This window comes from Triturus cristatus, chromosome 4_1 (assembly GCF_964204655.1).
Source record: "Triturus cristatus chromosome 4_1, aTriCri1.1, whole genome shotgun sequence".
Lineage (NCBI taxonomy): Eukaryota > Metazoa > Chordata > Amphibia > Caudata > Salamandridae > Triturus > Triturus cristatus.
Genome location: NC_140585.1, coordinates 699,302,436 through 699,319,197, shown reverse-complemented (window position 1 = coordinate 699,319,197; position 16,762 = coordinate 699,302,436). Strand labels below are relative to the sequence as shown.

The window sequence follows — 16,762 nt, the reverse complement described above, 5'->3', positions numbered from 1 at the left end:
GGGCAAATAAATCAGAGGCCACTAATGGGCAAGTCCCCCAAAATATACCGGATCTAGGGTCAAATATGTGATCCGAATCTCCACCCACATCTGATGGACCCCCCACACCGAAGAGGAAAAAAAGGTGTAAGAAGGCCTTAGCAATGGCTGGTGGCCCATAAGGCCAGAAAATATCTAAATAGAGGCCCATAGAAATGGCAAGTGAGAGCACAACCGAACCAGTTACCACTTTGAACGCGCATTTGGCTCAAATAGTAGCCTCCATAGTATCCAGAATAGATGACCTGCTAAATTCAATTCTGAAAAAAGTTGATAATCTGATTTGAGAAATGGATAAGGTTAGCTCTTCGTTAAGGAATCACCACCAGTTGCACTATGGGGGGGGGGACAACAAGGGGGGACTTGCCCAAGATATCACCACATGTAATAGCACCCCCAGATGTGGGAACAAATAATGTGACAAGTAGAGCTCAGTGCAGAGGTTCCATTGTTTCTACAACTGTAGGGCATAACCATAGGGAACGTGAGACCATATATGCCCCCATGGGCACCATGGGTTCTATTACACAGCAGACCCAGAGATTCCAAGTTCACACAAAATCAAGGGATATGACTGGCGTGGAGCAACACCACTTAATGTATAATTTGATGGGGAATTGTGGTGATCAAAGTAGAGGAGCCGGTATCACAATAAATCTGCCACTGGAATGCTGCCCATACATGACAGTTTTAGTTAATGTACCCCCCACCGAGACCGGACCAAAAAGAAACTCATGATACCCTGAAGAATAGAGTGGTACACTGGCTTCATAAGAACTGCAGATACCCAGTGGCAGGAGCTGACCAGATATTACTAATACGAAGAGCGAGCTGGATCTGCCCTCTGTGGAAGAACTTTAAAGGAGATTGTATATATATTAATTTAGAGACCTTAGCTGGGCAAGAAATGCCCTAGTGAGGACAGCTCCATCTTTTCAGTTGGACCAGAATGTGTCAATACAGCCCCTTGGTTTCTTCTAGAGACATTTAAGGCTTACTTAGTATAAAGAGGGTGGAACTGGTAGTTTACATATGATCCCAGACATAGAATCTCAATCTCACTACGCTTTGCCCATTGCAAATAGGTACCAATCTCTAAGCACCTTATAGGAAATCGATTGACAAGAAGTTGATCACAACTCAAGGGCTAAGGCCATAACATCTAAGGATAGGAAGGGTGACCACAATGGGGTCAATATAGATGTTACTGCCTTACCCCACATTGATCAGACTATCGATCCACCACATGTTGAGAGTTTTACTTTGGCTAGCACTAGTCAATGTAAGGATTATGGGAGTGAGTCCTTTACTGACAATCCAGGACTAGAAATGGATAGCGGCTATAAAATTGCAACATGGAATATTGGTGTTGTAAAAAGTAAACAGGATTCCTTAGGCTGGTACGACTTTATCAATGAACTTGATGTGATTTGTTTACAAGAAACCTGGTGTACCGCCCCTGTCTATTTTGAAGGTTTCTCTTAACTTTGGGTACAGACAGTACCATCTCCTGCTGGAATGGCGAAAGGGGGGCTTCTGATACTCATTTCAAATCAGTTACCGTAAATGTAAAGAGAGTTATCATGATTGGGGTGCACACTCAACTAATGTGGCTGACCTCGAGAGGAGGAAAGGATTTGGTTGTAGGCAATTTTTACAATAATGTGGTTGATTCTACCAGTTGTAATATCGTTTTAGAGCTGGATAAGGGGTTAGATGCTCTACTGAGTTCTATTAATAAGAGCATTGTGCACATCTGGGTTGGGGACTTTAATATTCAAACCCGCCCTCTACTGCTACTCAGGTATGCGGGGTAAAAACGAAGACGCGGACGACTATATACATTTACCACACAATGATTATGGTGGAGCCCTGAACATAATAATTGCACAGCACGTCTTAGAAATGTTACAGTGTGCCTGTGATATTAATGGTGACCAGATTCCAACCTTTATAGGTAGGAATGCTTCATCTATCATGTGCTGATTTCTTCTAGTGTTAGTTATCTGTGTTCTGAGCAATCATAACTGTATCATAATGAAAGTGTTTCTTTGGGGCAGAAAGGTTGTAACCCACCGAAGTACCACTGGATATATTGCCCCTATAAGACCTAATGGGGTTCATATTAAATGGGGTGGAGTGGACCTCACAAACATTTTATATGAAATCATCTTAAAATATGGGGAATAAATTACTTATTGTCTTAATGAGATTGTCATTCCCACCCAGTTGATAATTAATTTAACTCATATTAATGGTATTACTAACTGGATACTGACCCTCCCCCATCAGCCAAAAAACAGACAATGCAGAGGTTGGTTTGACCACACGTGTACATTAGCCTCAAATCAACTAAAACAGGCCTTACATTGCCAACCCCAGAGACAATGCTCTGATTAAAACCCTCCGGTTTAAATATAAATTAGCCATTGTGGCCAGGAAAAGGGTATTAAAGGAGGCAGCATCATATAAGATATCTGTGGCCGCAGAAACTGCTAACAACAAATTATTCTGGGAAACGAGTAACTCTTCCTTTTTAAAGAGTGGTTCGTTCCCTGAGGTATTATACCATGTTATATGTGAAGCTTGGATAGCTCACTTTTCAAGTATTTTTGATCCATCAGATCATGAAGCAGGGATCATTCTTAGCACAGCACAGAGTAATTGGCCTATCTCACCATTAAATATTACAATTGAAGAGGTACAGAGCGCCTGAAGGGAAGCATGGGGGGGAAAGCCACTGGCCCAGACGGGGTCCCAGTAGACGCTTACACATCTGTAACTGATTTATGGGGGCACATTCTTACTAGGGTATTCAACATAGCTGTGACAGAGCATATACCCCCTTCATGGGGCAAGTCTGTTATCATCCCTATTTATAAGAACGGTAATAAGTCAGAAGCAAAAAACTCCCGCCCCATATAAGTCCCTGACTCCTCAGTTAAGGTGATGAGTAAAGCACTTTTAATGAGATTAGAGGAGTGGGCAAATTAAAAGGTAATACTTTCCCCAGCACAATAGGGCTTTAGGAAAGGGGTGGTGACTATAGAGCAGTGTATAAAACTGGACTTAATAATAGGCACATATACCTGTGCCAAAGAAGGTAGATTGTAGTTATGCTTCGCAGACCTTAGCAGTGCATTTGACTTTATCGACCACTCTATTCTCTGTCCGACTCTGCTCAGCCTTGGTGCAACTAAACCACTTATGAGATGCTATCTAGTAAAGTGTGATATGGGCCAGGGAGTGAATGCACTCCAAACTTTGATTTGAAACGAGGCATTAGACAGGGCTGTATTCTCGTGCCACTCCTCTTCTCATTGTTTATCAATGAGGTGGACAAGGTTCTGCAATTGGTACAAGCTGACGCCCTGCAAATCTCCGGGAGCCCTATCCCAGTGCTGTTTCACGCAGATGATGCTGTATTACTATCCAGGACCCTGGTGGAGCTACAGCGATTAATTAACAGCTTTTTGGATTTTATCAATGCAAGGAAACTAGTAATCAACAAAACAAAGACATACACTATGGTATGCGGGCCTATAGAAAAGAAATGCAAAAACCTTTACATTGATAATACTCCTGTAGATACTGTGAACATGTTTTGCTACCTGGGAGTAACCTATTTAGGTAGTGGAAACTGGTTGTATGAAATAGCCAATGTTCAATCTAAGATGAACAGGAGTGTGCATGGGCTTTTTAGATTTGTGACAAAACTAGGCAATTGCCCAATTAAGGATACGTTAGCAATTTATAAGGCTAGATCCATTGCCACCGCCATGTATGATGCAGGGGTGTGGGGCTATCAGTCTAATCCGGTATTGCTGCATGAAGAAAATTCTTTTTTAAAGTGTCTTTAAAGTTTACCTTCCTCAGCATCAATTGAGATAATACACCAGGAAGTAGGATTACAGTACTTAGCAGATTTGATCTCATTGCGACCATTACTGCTATGGAGGTCCATTTGGGCTAGAAATAATGCTAATTTTACCAAGTCAGTTATCATGGATTGTCTATCTTTGGATAAAACAATGTGTATCCCTTGGCAAAGATATATCAGCAATACATACAGTAAGCTGTTTAATCTATCAATACAGCTGAGTCCTGTACAGGTGATTACCGTAACCAAACAGGTAATTAAGGATGTTTTTATGAACCATTAAACGGAATCTCATAGGAGAGTGGTAGGGGAAAAATGTACTTTTATATTTTGCGAATCAGTTGAACCCAAGATGGGTTTCCAAAACTATCTAACTCAGGTTACAAGGCCAATACATCGTTTTGCATTGACCAGACTCAGACTTGGAATTGTACACCATCTAGTCGCTTTCCATGTAATGAAATCTTGCCCTTTAGATTAAACCCTTTGCCCATGTGACGGGCAGTCTAAGCAAAGCACAGTTCACTTTATGCTTTTTTGTGAATTTTACTTGATTTTTTGACATTTTTTAAAACTGCTATTTTTAAAACAAAATGTGAGAACACATAAAGTTGCAATGAAATTATTAGCTGAACTTAATGATCCTCGGGTCTGTTTTAATGGTGCCATATTTATTCTAAAAGCTATAAATGTACGGAAAGGAATTACTCTCTAAAGGCTAGTATGTATCTGTCAAGGACACGTTTTTATGTAATTTGCTGCTAAAACCTTTTAAAATTAATGTTTTTTATCAATGCATTTTAATGTTGTAACAGCTTTTATAGTTGTTGTAATACTGAATAAAGTTTATATTGAATTCAGTTGAATATACAAGAGATTGATCACGTTTTTCAAATTTGCACTGAAAGAAAGAGAAGGAATCATCCAAAAATATAGTCATGGATGATTCGTCCCACACTACTGATTAATAAGCCAAAGTTATTACAGAATTAGATTTTAGTAATTTGTAGTCTTACCCTTTTGCACTTTCCTACATGTTTGTTATCTCTTTTTGTGATGTACTATTTGCATGTATTATTAGGAACATAGTTGTTGTAGAATACATGTTCTAATTGACATTGAAATTGAAGAATAAGAAGCCAACCTGTATTATTGTGCACATATTTATTTTTTTGTCAAAATTATTCTAACAAGCTAGACATATATGTCATAGTACATTGTAGACTGGTGGTTATTCAAAGCAAAAAGACACCAATTGCTAGTTTCAAAAAAAGCTGTAGGAAAGTGGTCTTACATCCTGCTAGGAAGATTAAAGTGCTTGGGACAAGTGCTTGGGGCACGTTGCTTTGCTTGCTTGGATCCCAGTTCCTTCCTTTTGCCTAGTAATCCTGGTTTACTTACAGTTATGTTTTTTACAGATATATCACACTAGATTGTGCCCCAGTGCTGAAAACTGAAAAAAACAATATTGTACATTTTTTCCAGTATGGACTATATGAAACCTTGCTTTGCTGTAATCCTAGCCTCAATCATATTATCATATTCTTCATCAAACATGTTTATAGAGCTGGTTCTATTAATCTCTAGGGTATAGATCACCTAATATGATCTGGTTTACAAGAGAGGTGACTTTGTATAAGGGATATTAGAGTACCTGGGACAGGCTTCACTTTTCATAACATATATGCTGAATCTCAGTTGCAGCTTTTAAGGTGGGATCCTAGTTCAACACGTTGAAACTGTCATAAGAGATTAAGTAGCCCTATCACAAAAGGATCTGCAGCAGGGCTAAACATGTAACTAACTGATTCTGAATTAGATTCATGTTTGTGTAACAGAAAACAGACAAAACACTTATACCAAGCTCTTCAAACATGGAATATGGACTTCAGTTTGTGGCAACATATATTTGCTGGGTTTCTTATTACATAAGCAACAAATACCATTTAAAATCACATTTCTTCATTTGTATTATGCCCCACAATCTTTGTTAATTGCTCTTGATTAAAATCTACTTCAGTGGCTTTGTATTAGGAAACCTAAAAGATTGTAGCAAAAATAATTTGCCCTATTTTTCCTCTAGTGCAGGTCATTGCTTCAAGGGTGCATTGAGTAAATTCTTGAATATAACTCACGTTGCTGCAACAGATGAACATTGTGTTTTTGGTTCACTAACCATCGTGAATGTTCTTGTAGATTGTACAACTAAGGCTGCATTCCATGCATTGCACCTGTGACTGAGGTGGTGACTGATGGTTCCAAGCCAATAGTTGCACTGATCAAAACATGAATTTGCACCAAAGAAAAATTACATTTGGTTCTGGTGGTGTGTGCAAAATTGTCTGCTTTTATTAATCTTTGAAATATTCAGATGACTATTCCAGGTAGATCCAAACTTAGAATGTCAGAGTAAGCTATCTAGAATATAAGAGTAATTTTTCTCTTTGAAAATATTGTAAAGTTTCGGAAACTGAAATGAAGTTGTTTTGAATACTGAATGATGCAATATTTGAGATTCATATTCTTTTCATATTCTTTTTTAAAATTGTTTATGATCTAGAATATTTAACATCTAACTTTTGTGTATAATCTAGCGCTACAGTCCCAGAGCTTTTTCCCATGAGTTGGTATGCATACTCCTAGAAATTAATTCATTAGCAACATCTAACCACAGAAATCTCTTTGTGAATGGGCCCTTAGAGCTTTAGAATCTTCCTTTACCAGTCTATATCTTCCTTTCAGGCTTTCTGAAAGCTGCATTTATCAAACAAATTTTGCTGCTAATTTGGAAGCATGAGCATTTTCACAAATTATTCTAGATAAATGAAAGTCATAAACTGCATGGGTATATAAATGTCTAGGTTCCTTTTATTATCCGAGTTGCTTCATACACATAATATTTAAAAACATGACTGTTCTCTTTCACTCTGGAAATAGTCAAAAATTAGAGTAACGTGGAGGCCAAAGATGTTATTAAAATATTTCCACATGATGTTTCTTCTACTGATTGAACAGGAGTATTTGAAAGCATAGTTATGAAATGTACATCCATTGCTTGCAGACGCACACACTGATCTGTCAAGGAAAACAATTTATTCCATTGCCCCTTTATGGTGACGTCTTTTTCCCCTGCAAAAGCAAGCATATTATATCAAAATTTTACTTTGTGTTACTATTAAAGATGTGTTTATTGTTACAGCTGGTCTAAGCCCTGCTGAAATTCAGCAGTTGTGGAAAGAAGTGACCGGAGTCCACAGCATGGAGGAAAATGGCATCAAACATGGAGGGCTTGACCTCACTACTAACAATTCCTCTTCTACTACCTCCTCCAACACTTCCAAAGCATCACCACCAATAACGCACCATTGCTTAGTCAATGGACAGTCCTCTGTTCTAAATGCTCGAAGGGACAGGTAAGTGTGGAGAATATTTTTCAGTTTTTATACATTATTATATAAATATTTTACAATGATCTTTGATATCTGCAAGAATGAAGCTTGGCAAAGTACTCAATATATTTTTGTATTCTTTTCCCCATGGATGGTAACCAAATTGTGCACACCCCTGTCTCCATCTTCATACAGCCAATATGTTTTATTTTTATTTTCCTTTTTGTCAAACTGGTTGTTTTATTGCCACTTCAGGAGAATTTAACACTAACTATATTTTTACATAAATTAATTTAGCCAATTTATGCAGTTACACAAGTTAGCAAACATAATCAAACATTTGGAGTGGAAGTGCAAGGGAACGGAAATGAACCGAAATTGACTCAAATGTGAAAAGGCCTGTGGGTCTTCATTTTCTGATCTCACACTTATCGTACACAATTATTTTATTCTCCCAGCTCTTGATCTACATCTGCATCCCTAACTATTAATCTGAGCATCCTTCATCTCAAAATTGCAGAAGCAATATGTTTTCAGTTACATCCTCTGCCCTGTGCAAGATGAGCTACCTTTGTCATATGTGTTTTGAATGTACTATTATTTCACACTCTATCACAGTATGTCCACACATGTTATAACATATTTAGCAAGTTACTCAGTTGTCACATACCTCAAGCTGTTGTAATGTCAATAAACCATTATTAGTTTTTTGGGGGAATAAAATACCAAATTAGTACACTTTTTCACATTTCTTAAACAGTTCCAGTGTTTTGTAGAAGAGAGTAGCACAACTTCAGCGACCTGCCCCCGAGGTTATACATTGGAAGTGGAAGTAGAAATAATTATGTTTTTGAAAGACTTCTCAAGAAGGTCTCTGCCTAAAATGTATTTATCCTGCAGGTTGTATATCTTCTAGCTACCAAGTGCTAGCAGCAAAGCAAAATGTTTCATTTGTTTCTGATGAACGTAAAAACAATTTGATTTCATAATTTCGGGTAATATTCACCACACAGCTTTTTCCATTAAATGACACACAGTTTACCTTGAAATAGGGGATTTTTACTGTGATTGAAATGTGGTGGTTGACCTGTCTGACAATGCATCTGAGACAGAGGGTAGCAGTGAAAATACATAGGGCTGCATTAAGATGTCGGTTGGACCGACCGTCGCACCACCGTGGTCGCGATCTGATTCTGACTACCGAGGCTGGCGGAAAATACCCCACGGTATTATGATGCAACTTCTGCTACCGTGGTGGTCTCATCTACGGCGGTTCGCATATCTCGGAATATGCCACTGCAAGTGCATACAAATTCACAATAAACATGTGATATGTACACACATGTGTGACATATGCACAGTCCATACATAAATACCACTAGTGGACTTACATTCCTTCTGGCGCCCACAGGGTCGTAGTCTTCGGAGTTCAGCTGCCACAGTGTAGGGGGGGCCTGGAGAAAGGTGTCTACACTGGAGGCTGTCGGGGAGAGGCTGGTTTGGGTGAGTATGCACCCCAAATCCTTTGTTTCCGATTAGTCGAGACAGCCAATCTGACCACCACGGTCGGCTCGTCGGAAATTCTCATCATAATTTGGTCAGCGGTCGGAATTCCCTGTACAGCTCTATGGCTGCTACTTTTCTCCGGCACCCATCTCAGTAATTGGAGAAAGACTGTTGGAGTCAGTAGTCTTCCAGCAGTCGGCCGTACTGCATTTACCATGCATCGTAATTTGGCGGTCGGTCTGACTGCTTCCGATGAAACCGTGGTGGTCTGACTGGTGCCGTTTAAGCTGCGGATGTTGGTCCAACCAGCATTGTAATGTGCCCACAGCTATTAAAAACATAGGACAAATATCACCATTACCTGTTGGGTTAAGTAAATGCAGAACATTTCATTGGCTGGCTAAAATGTGATTTTCTAATTGCATGGTGGTCTGCATAGCAATGTGTAACAGGTATAACTAGAAACGTTAACAATGAGCATTGCTCCTTTTTGTAACTACTGTTCTCTGGGTCAATGCAAAAGGCAATTCCTCAACCCACACAGTAGTTCAGGGAAACAGAAATGTTAACATGATTTTGATAGGTTAAATTGAATTATTTTTTTAACTATTTAAACACGAATTAGCAAAAGCGAGGAATCCATTTACAAAAGCGGGTCTCTTTTTATAATGTTTTGCTTCCAACATTAAGACCAAGGATAACAACAGCAACTGTCAACATCTCAGAACAAAGAGAACATCATATAGAATATAAAACAGCATCATGATGATGATGTGATGATGATGATACTACTACAAAAGTGTAATTATGATAATGATACTATACTACTACTACTTATAATATTAAAAGTAATAATAATATTTTTTTACAAAAATTATAATGAGAATTGTTGCTTGTAAAATACGATGTTGACAGTTGAATTTTAAAGGAACCGTTGTGTACGTCTAAGATTCCATTTCCCCTGCTCTCTCACTTCTTCATGAGGTGACAAATATAGTCTTTCTTAATCTTTGCACAGTTCTGTCAATTATTTCATTCTGATATATGCAGTGCTTGTCATTTAACTAATTAGCTACTGATTGCAATAAAGTCCCAATGAATACACTAATTAAAGCTATTTGGATTCATTAATGTTTAAAATCAAGAGACTGCAAACGTATTTTATTTCATTAGTTAGAAGTATCTGGTGGTGTCACTTTATATACAAAATGAGAGTTTTATTTTATTTCATCGTGCATGTAATTTGGGCAAATTAAAATGTTGTTGCCTAATCTAAAAAAAGCAGATTAGGCAAAAATTTGCAAAATGCGCTTGGTTCAAAAGCTATCGTACAGTGAAGTGCTGGGATGTTTACCCGCAGTGGAGCTATATTTTCTGTTCAGCAGCAAAGCACCATTACCTAATGTCCACTTTGCATGCATTATAACTGATCTTTATAGAACTGGCTGCATGTGAAAAACTAGTTATCACTACGGGCCTCGCTTACTATATTATGATGCACAGCAGCATAGCAAGCCTTCCTGCTGCACTGCCGTGCATCGAAATAAAAGGGCAGGAATGCGCCATATTTACCAGATGTGGTGCATTTCTGTTCTTCTCCCCAGTGCCAGCACACAAACAGCTGACACCCTTGCTGCACGGTGCAAGGGTGACTGCATTGTAAGGATGCTTGCTTAAGTGCAGGAAGAGACCTTCCTGCACATAAACAATCATTGAAGGCAATTTGCTCTTTCTATGTGTGCTGCAGAATGCAGGACACATAAAAAAATCAAAAACCTAGGAGATTTGGCCTTTTAAATATGAGCAGGCAAACTGTGCCGCTGGTGTGTCTAAAAAAGTGATGCACCGGCGGCGCAATGGGCTTGTAAATGAGGCCCATGGAAATCCAAAAATTAGGAATGATTAGGAAGAATTTGTTATTTAAGTACATAGCAGAAGTGCTTAAGTTGGGAATATATTTATAGCATAATGAGATTCTCAACAAATCCCTGAGAACTCGCTAGGATTAGAGTAAAGAATAGAATTGTACGGCTGTGAGAGATAAAGTTAAGTTAACCACACTTTCTATTTTTTTGAACAAAAAAAGCCATTTGCTGAAAAATAATAAGCATTCATAGAATGAAAAAAAAAAGATTGTAAACAGTAAACAGGTTATGGTGTAAGCCTAACATAACTGGGCCTTTCATTCACTGTGCTAGAATCAGAAGAACGTATAGGGGGTCACATGAGCTGGTCAGATTAATCAATTATAAACCAACATAATTTAGTATTGGTACAAAAGGAGAAAGCACATTGACAATACTGTCAAGTTTCATTCAGTAAAGGAAAATGACACAAAAATATTTGTGAAGAACTGGTTATTGCTATCATCTTTGTTTCCAGCGCATTTTGCATAAATTGCAATAAAATATTTCAAAACAAAGGTTTTGTTGTATTATAATTGGGTGTCATATTTGGGATACATTATTCCTGTTCTATATTATAGGAATATTGGAATTCGTTGAGGAGTTCCTTTCTGAAATGGCATGGGGTACTTTATTCCTTATAATGCATGGTCACACCATCACCTTTACCACAAACCACTTAAATCCTTGATGCATACCTCTTTTATGTGAATGAGAGAGTATGTTAGCAAATATGAAGAATACAATTAGTATCACGAGAGCAATATTAAACACATCAAACAAGTCGTTAGATATTTATTGGGAAAGATATTGAATTATGCTCCGTGACCTAACCTACCTCTGGCAGCAGGCATTGGGACATCAGAACTCAACTGTAATAAGTTATTAAGTTTACGAGCCTATATCATTCCCGGGTGTGCCACAGGTTGCCTGTCATAAAGAAATTAAACACCATTTTTTATACAAGGATTACAGAATTATATGTAATATAGCTTGTAGCTTATTTCTCTTCCAGTGACACAGATATTGCTTTAATAGGTAAGCTACAGCTGATAATTTTTTATATTTGTCTTTATTTTAAACATCACTTCACTTGGCAGAATGAGGTATGCCGTATTTAGGATTTGTTTTCAGATGAGTGGCAGTTTGTTACTTTTTACTCAAACCCTTAACCCCTTGCATGCCCGCCCCTTTCCCCGCCCAGTGCCGCGCTTTGTATTAGCGGGCGGAGTTCATGACGAGCTGGACTCGTCATGGGCACAGCGCCACCGCAGCCCATGACGAGTCCAGCTCGTCATGGGCACTGAAGGGGTTAAAGAGCAAGGCGATATGCTGTCCCTATGCTTGTCATAGTCCATATAAAATCAAAAATATTTAGTCTGAAATTTTGAAGACTGTTTAGAAACAATATGAGCATCATCTGTGAAACAGGGTGAACCTTTGCAAGTAATGACTTAGAGGAAGAGTGATTGAATTATGCTTATTTAAGGTTTGCTAAATTTAAACATATATATCACAAAGTACGCCCCTACCTAATATTATAACGATATTGCAAGTCACAGAGAGTTTCATGACTATATAGAGGAACAAGACCGAAGGCTGAGTTCCTTTATAAGCTTATGGAACTCCAAGGTGAGTTCCAATATCCTTATCATGTGTGACATGGGGCACATTATACCTTATAATACACGGTCACACCATCAACTGTCCTACAAACCACCTAGTTCCTTGGGCGTAGCTCTTGTATATGAAAGAAAGAGCATGTTATCAAGCATGAAAAATGAAAATAGAATCCCTAGTGTTGTAAAAATATATTAGAATCAGTTTAATACAAGTCAGTTTAAAAAACAAAACATTGCACTTTCTCGGAAAATGTAGAAACATGCAGAAAGATTCTAAATTCTGTATAGTTACAAAAGATGTGCAAAAAATAAACATGTTGCCTTAAGTACCTCCTTTCTGCTTTTCACTGTACTGGCAGAAAAACAGAACAGAAGAAAGAAAGGCAACATTTCATTTTTGTTCAGTAATAGCTGCTCTAATTATGTTTGTACACCTCACCTGACTTCCCCTGGCTCTGACAGCAGGAATTGTGACTTTAGAACTCTACTGTAATAAGTTTCTACTGTTGAGCCACTAAGTGTATGTCTTTACAATAGGCTACTGGATATGTCACAAGTTACCTATTAAAAAGAAATTAAAGATGGGTTTTTAATACAAGGATTGGAGAATCCCATGTATTATAAAAATCCTCTTTTGGAGAAAATGACTAATAGTAGAGTTGTTGCTGCAAGGTTTACGATTAAAGTTTCATGGATCGGTTTTGGTGTGCCCTGCCATTGCAAGAGTCTCACCTACATTTTACAGTCACAGGCAAACTCATGTGAACCATGCAGTGTTGTGGTATCTGTCTTGCCCAAAACTTTTGCTGTGCATGCTGTTCCTGCTCCCAATTCTGTCCCTACCACACCCACTATTCCCCTCCTTAATGGCATCTAGTTTATTCCATTAGCCTGTTCTGCTCTCCATCACTGTGCGCTATCTTTCACGCTTGTGTTGTGCAGAGGCACTGGAAAATGACTGCAAACTACTCTTCTTTTCCCCTCATTACCAACTCACTATCTTGATGCCACTCTTACTCTTTCTTGCTCCTCATAATGCCACCGTTGCTTACCTCCCTCAAGGTGTTAGGTAGCTACCGTGATATATAATGGAGTCCCAGATGATAAGTTCTGTCCCTATCACTCTCAACCCCATTTCTATGATTGTGCCACCACAGTATTATTATCTGCATCCCTCCCCCTGCGGACATCTTGGTTCCATCATATGACCCTGTCTGTCTTGCTTCTCCTCGCTGCCTTACTTCCTTCATAGTCTCAGCAGTCCTTTCTCTCCAATCACAGTGCCTTACCTACCTTGCTCACTCGCCACCATCCCTACAAATGCAAATATTTCAGTGCTGTGAGATGCAAATTTACATTTGTTTCTTGTGCTCATAACATTCCATATGCCGTGCACTAGTGAAACCAGGTATCCAGTTTTCAGCATATCATATACCGAAAGGTTGTATATCTTACAGTAATTTGTGCAGTTTTATATTTTGTTTGTAAAGTATCCGTGATTTTCAAAAGTATGAACTTTTAACAACATCATCCCATATTTACTAACCTACAAGGTCAGTTGACCTACTGGGCAGCTGCAACCATACAAAATAATTGGGCTGATCTGAAGACTCTACATGGTCTCAAATTCCCAGGGTACCTTATAAAATACTAATTAAGTTTAACTCTTGCCTATCGCATTATTGACAAAATATTTTGTTTTGCGTGAAATAAAAAAAAACTGTGGTCTTATTAAGATGCTATTGTTTCATCTCATGTGAAGAGCAGTGTTTGATTCTATTCCTATCTTCATTGTCTTGCATTATCATCTAACCTTGGCAGGTAATCTGTTTAGCAGAATGATTAAATGCCTCTGACTGCACTGTACTGACAGGCACTAAAATTACTCAATGATTCTAGCATTACATATTAATCTGGCCTTGTGTTCTATTGCTACAGCTCGTCACATGAAGAGGTAGGGGCCTCTAATACGCTATATGGCCATGGAGTTTGCAAGTGGCCTGGGTGTGAAAGCATTTGTGAAGATTTTGGACAGTTTCTAAAGTAAGTTGATTGATAGCCATATTTGTATAAATTGAAAAGAAAAATGTAATGTTTTGCTATCATTTATATTAGCATTTGCAAGCAATAAACTATCACAAATCTCTCCTTCATTTTAAAAGCACTTCATAAGCCTTGCATTTTAGCCTGTTTTGCACGAGTGACATGACGTCTTGCAGTAATGGGTTAAGTACATCTTAACCGATTAAGTCTGGAGTTAGTCAAGATGTTTTTTTCCCACAAACACTGGCAAACGATATATGCATATTAATACATCTTGGCTAAACGACAGACCTAAAAATACATACATATTAATACATGTTTGGGGGGTTTCACTTAGGTCTCTTCATCCATTCATCTGTTATATTATGCTTCTGCCCACCACATCAAACAGCTTAGGACAATAGGTCAGCCTACTTCAGCCATAGGCTCCACCTACTGCAATAGCATTTAGGTTGTGCTCAAAGGTGTACACATTTTGTGCTTCCCATCGAGTATTTGCAGGCAGCATTCACTAATTGTCTAGAACCAATTGATCTGCTGAAGGTAAAGCATGCATATCAGTGTCTACATATTTTAGCTAGCTTTGCGATGTTGTCATGGTACAGCCAGCATGCTAAAAGAACTGTTTCATGCTTCATAAACAATAATCAACAAAGAGATTAATTAGCTTACTTAAAATCTCGATGCTCTGTTGCCACGTTGCCGGCTAAAACATAGAAAACATGTATTTGCGTGTTGCAGACAACCAAAGGAAGGCGGCAGCAGGTTAGTAACAAGCTCTAATACAAAATACTTCACACAGAGAACACTTTAAAAATGCATTTTAAGTCATTCCTCCATGTTTTCCACGTTTCCACCAAAATGGCAGATATTACTTTGAAATTGTACTTCAGATTTGCTTTCAATCTATGAATAGATATTTATATACACTTTGAGATTCAATTTCGAAAGATTTCCTGCTATTACAGAAATGATCTTACATCCACTTTCGCGGAGTAAAATAGATTATTTGTCATGTCTTGGTAAAGGAAGTCTGTGCAAAGTGTTAAATGCAATTGATGTTACAACCACATCCTACTGTACTAGATGTAGAAATGCTGCCAAGTCACCTTTAGGTTTCACCTGGATGGAATGTCTCTGAAACTACTGAGAGTACAAATCTCTCAGGAACAAAATGTAATAGCTTTCTATAACGAGCCTACTGAATAAACGCCTGCATCAATTACTTTACACAGTTTATCTTTGCCAAACAATGTTTCCAGATTTAAAGAATCGGAATTATAAAATTCAGGTACAAACTACATCTCTTCAAATGTAAAGGAATGTTGCACACATTTTTTTTTATTTGAGTGCAGATCACGCATATAAAACAATTTCTGGTTTCAGAACGCTGTACAAGAATCATAAGTAAAACACACAACAGTAATACCACTTTAGAGTGTCAACAGAGCAAATGTTGCCAAATGAGGTCCAATAAACAAAGCAGATGAAGTGATAAACATTAGATGTTAATTTGCCTGCTCTGCAGATTCATTACTTTTATTATGCATATCTGAGCTGGCCAGCCTTGTTCTGTTCATTTGTATCTTCTTTTCATAGCCTTTATCAAGTTTTGTTCTTATTCAAAAAATTGTAGTCAAAAACATTAGGACAAACTGAATTTAATAATAAATACAACTCATCAAATGTAAAGATATCAGAGATAGAGAGAAAAACGAGAGATAGAAAGGTTCAAAGAGGGAGACTCTGAGCAGAGAGCAAGCGAGGTGTGTCCTGAGTGCCAACTAAGAGACAATGGATAGCCAAAAGACAAGCAAAATATGAGATGAAAAAATTATACCTTTTCATTTGGAAAAATTTGAATAAAGTGAAAAATGGTAGCAAAATATTTCTGGCCACGTTCTTTTCACTCCCTCATTTCAGCCCTTCTTGATACTCATTTAACAGATTGCTGTCTTTTTCTCGTTCTGTGAGCTCACTCCAGACATAAATATAATTTATGGCAATTAGTCACAAAAAAAATGCATGCTCATTTTTGTATTTATACATTTTTTCAACAATATTAGATGTGTCTGTATTCTTTTCTCTTTATGCCATGGCTGCAAGTTTGAAAAGTTGCAAGTTTTTTGTACTTTTCATGTGATCCATTCTGTCTTTCTGTATATATTTGTATTACACATAATCATTCTTGCCAAATCGAAACATCTTCTGCTTTCCAGATTTTGTGATGGTTTCTGATAGAGGATATTTCCCTGTTTTAATTTAATAGTATCCAAGTCCAAGCTCACTTTTTTATAAGTTCGTTTTTTGAGAGTTGTAAAAAAGTGTAATCGTTTTTTATTTCTCACATTAGTAAAACATTTGGGGCTGTCTTTTGTC

The 16,762-nt window shown here is 37.9% G+C and overlaps 1 protein-coding gene across 11 annotated transcripts in view; it reads left to right on the top strand.

The window, feature by feature from the left end:
* Nucleotides 1-16,762, top strand: part of FOXP2 (forkhead box P2) — a 261,057-nt gene that overhangs the window by 133,819 nt on the left and 110,476 nt on the right. For all 11 annotated transcript variants that reach the window (XM_085653162.1, XM_085653168.1, XM_085653166.1 and 8 more), the window contains 2 exons: nucleotides 7,119-7,332; nucleotides 14,279-14,383. In XM_085653162.1, coding sequence (XP_085509288.1) covers nucleotides 7,119-7,332; nucleotides 14,279-14,383 — 319 coding nt within the window. The remainder of the gene's footprint in view (nucleotides 1-7,118; nucleotides 7,333-14,278; nucleotides 14,384-16,762) is intronic.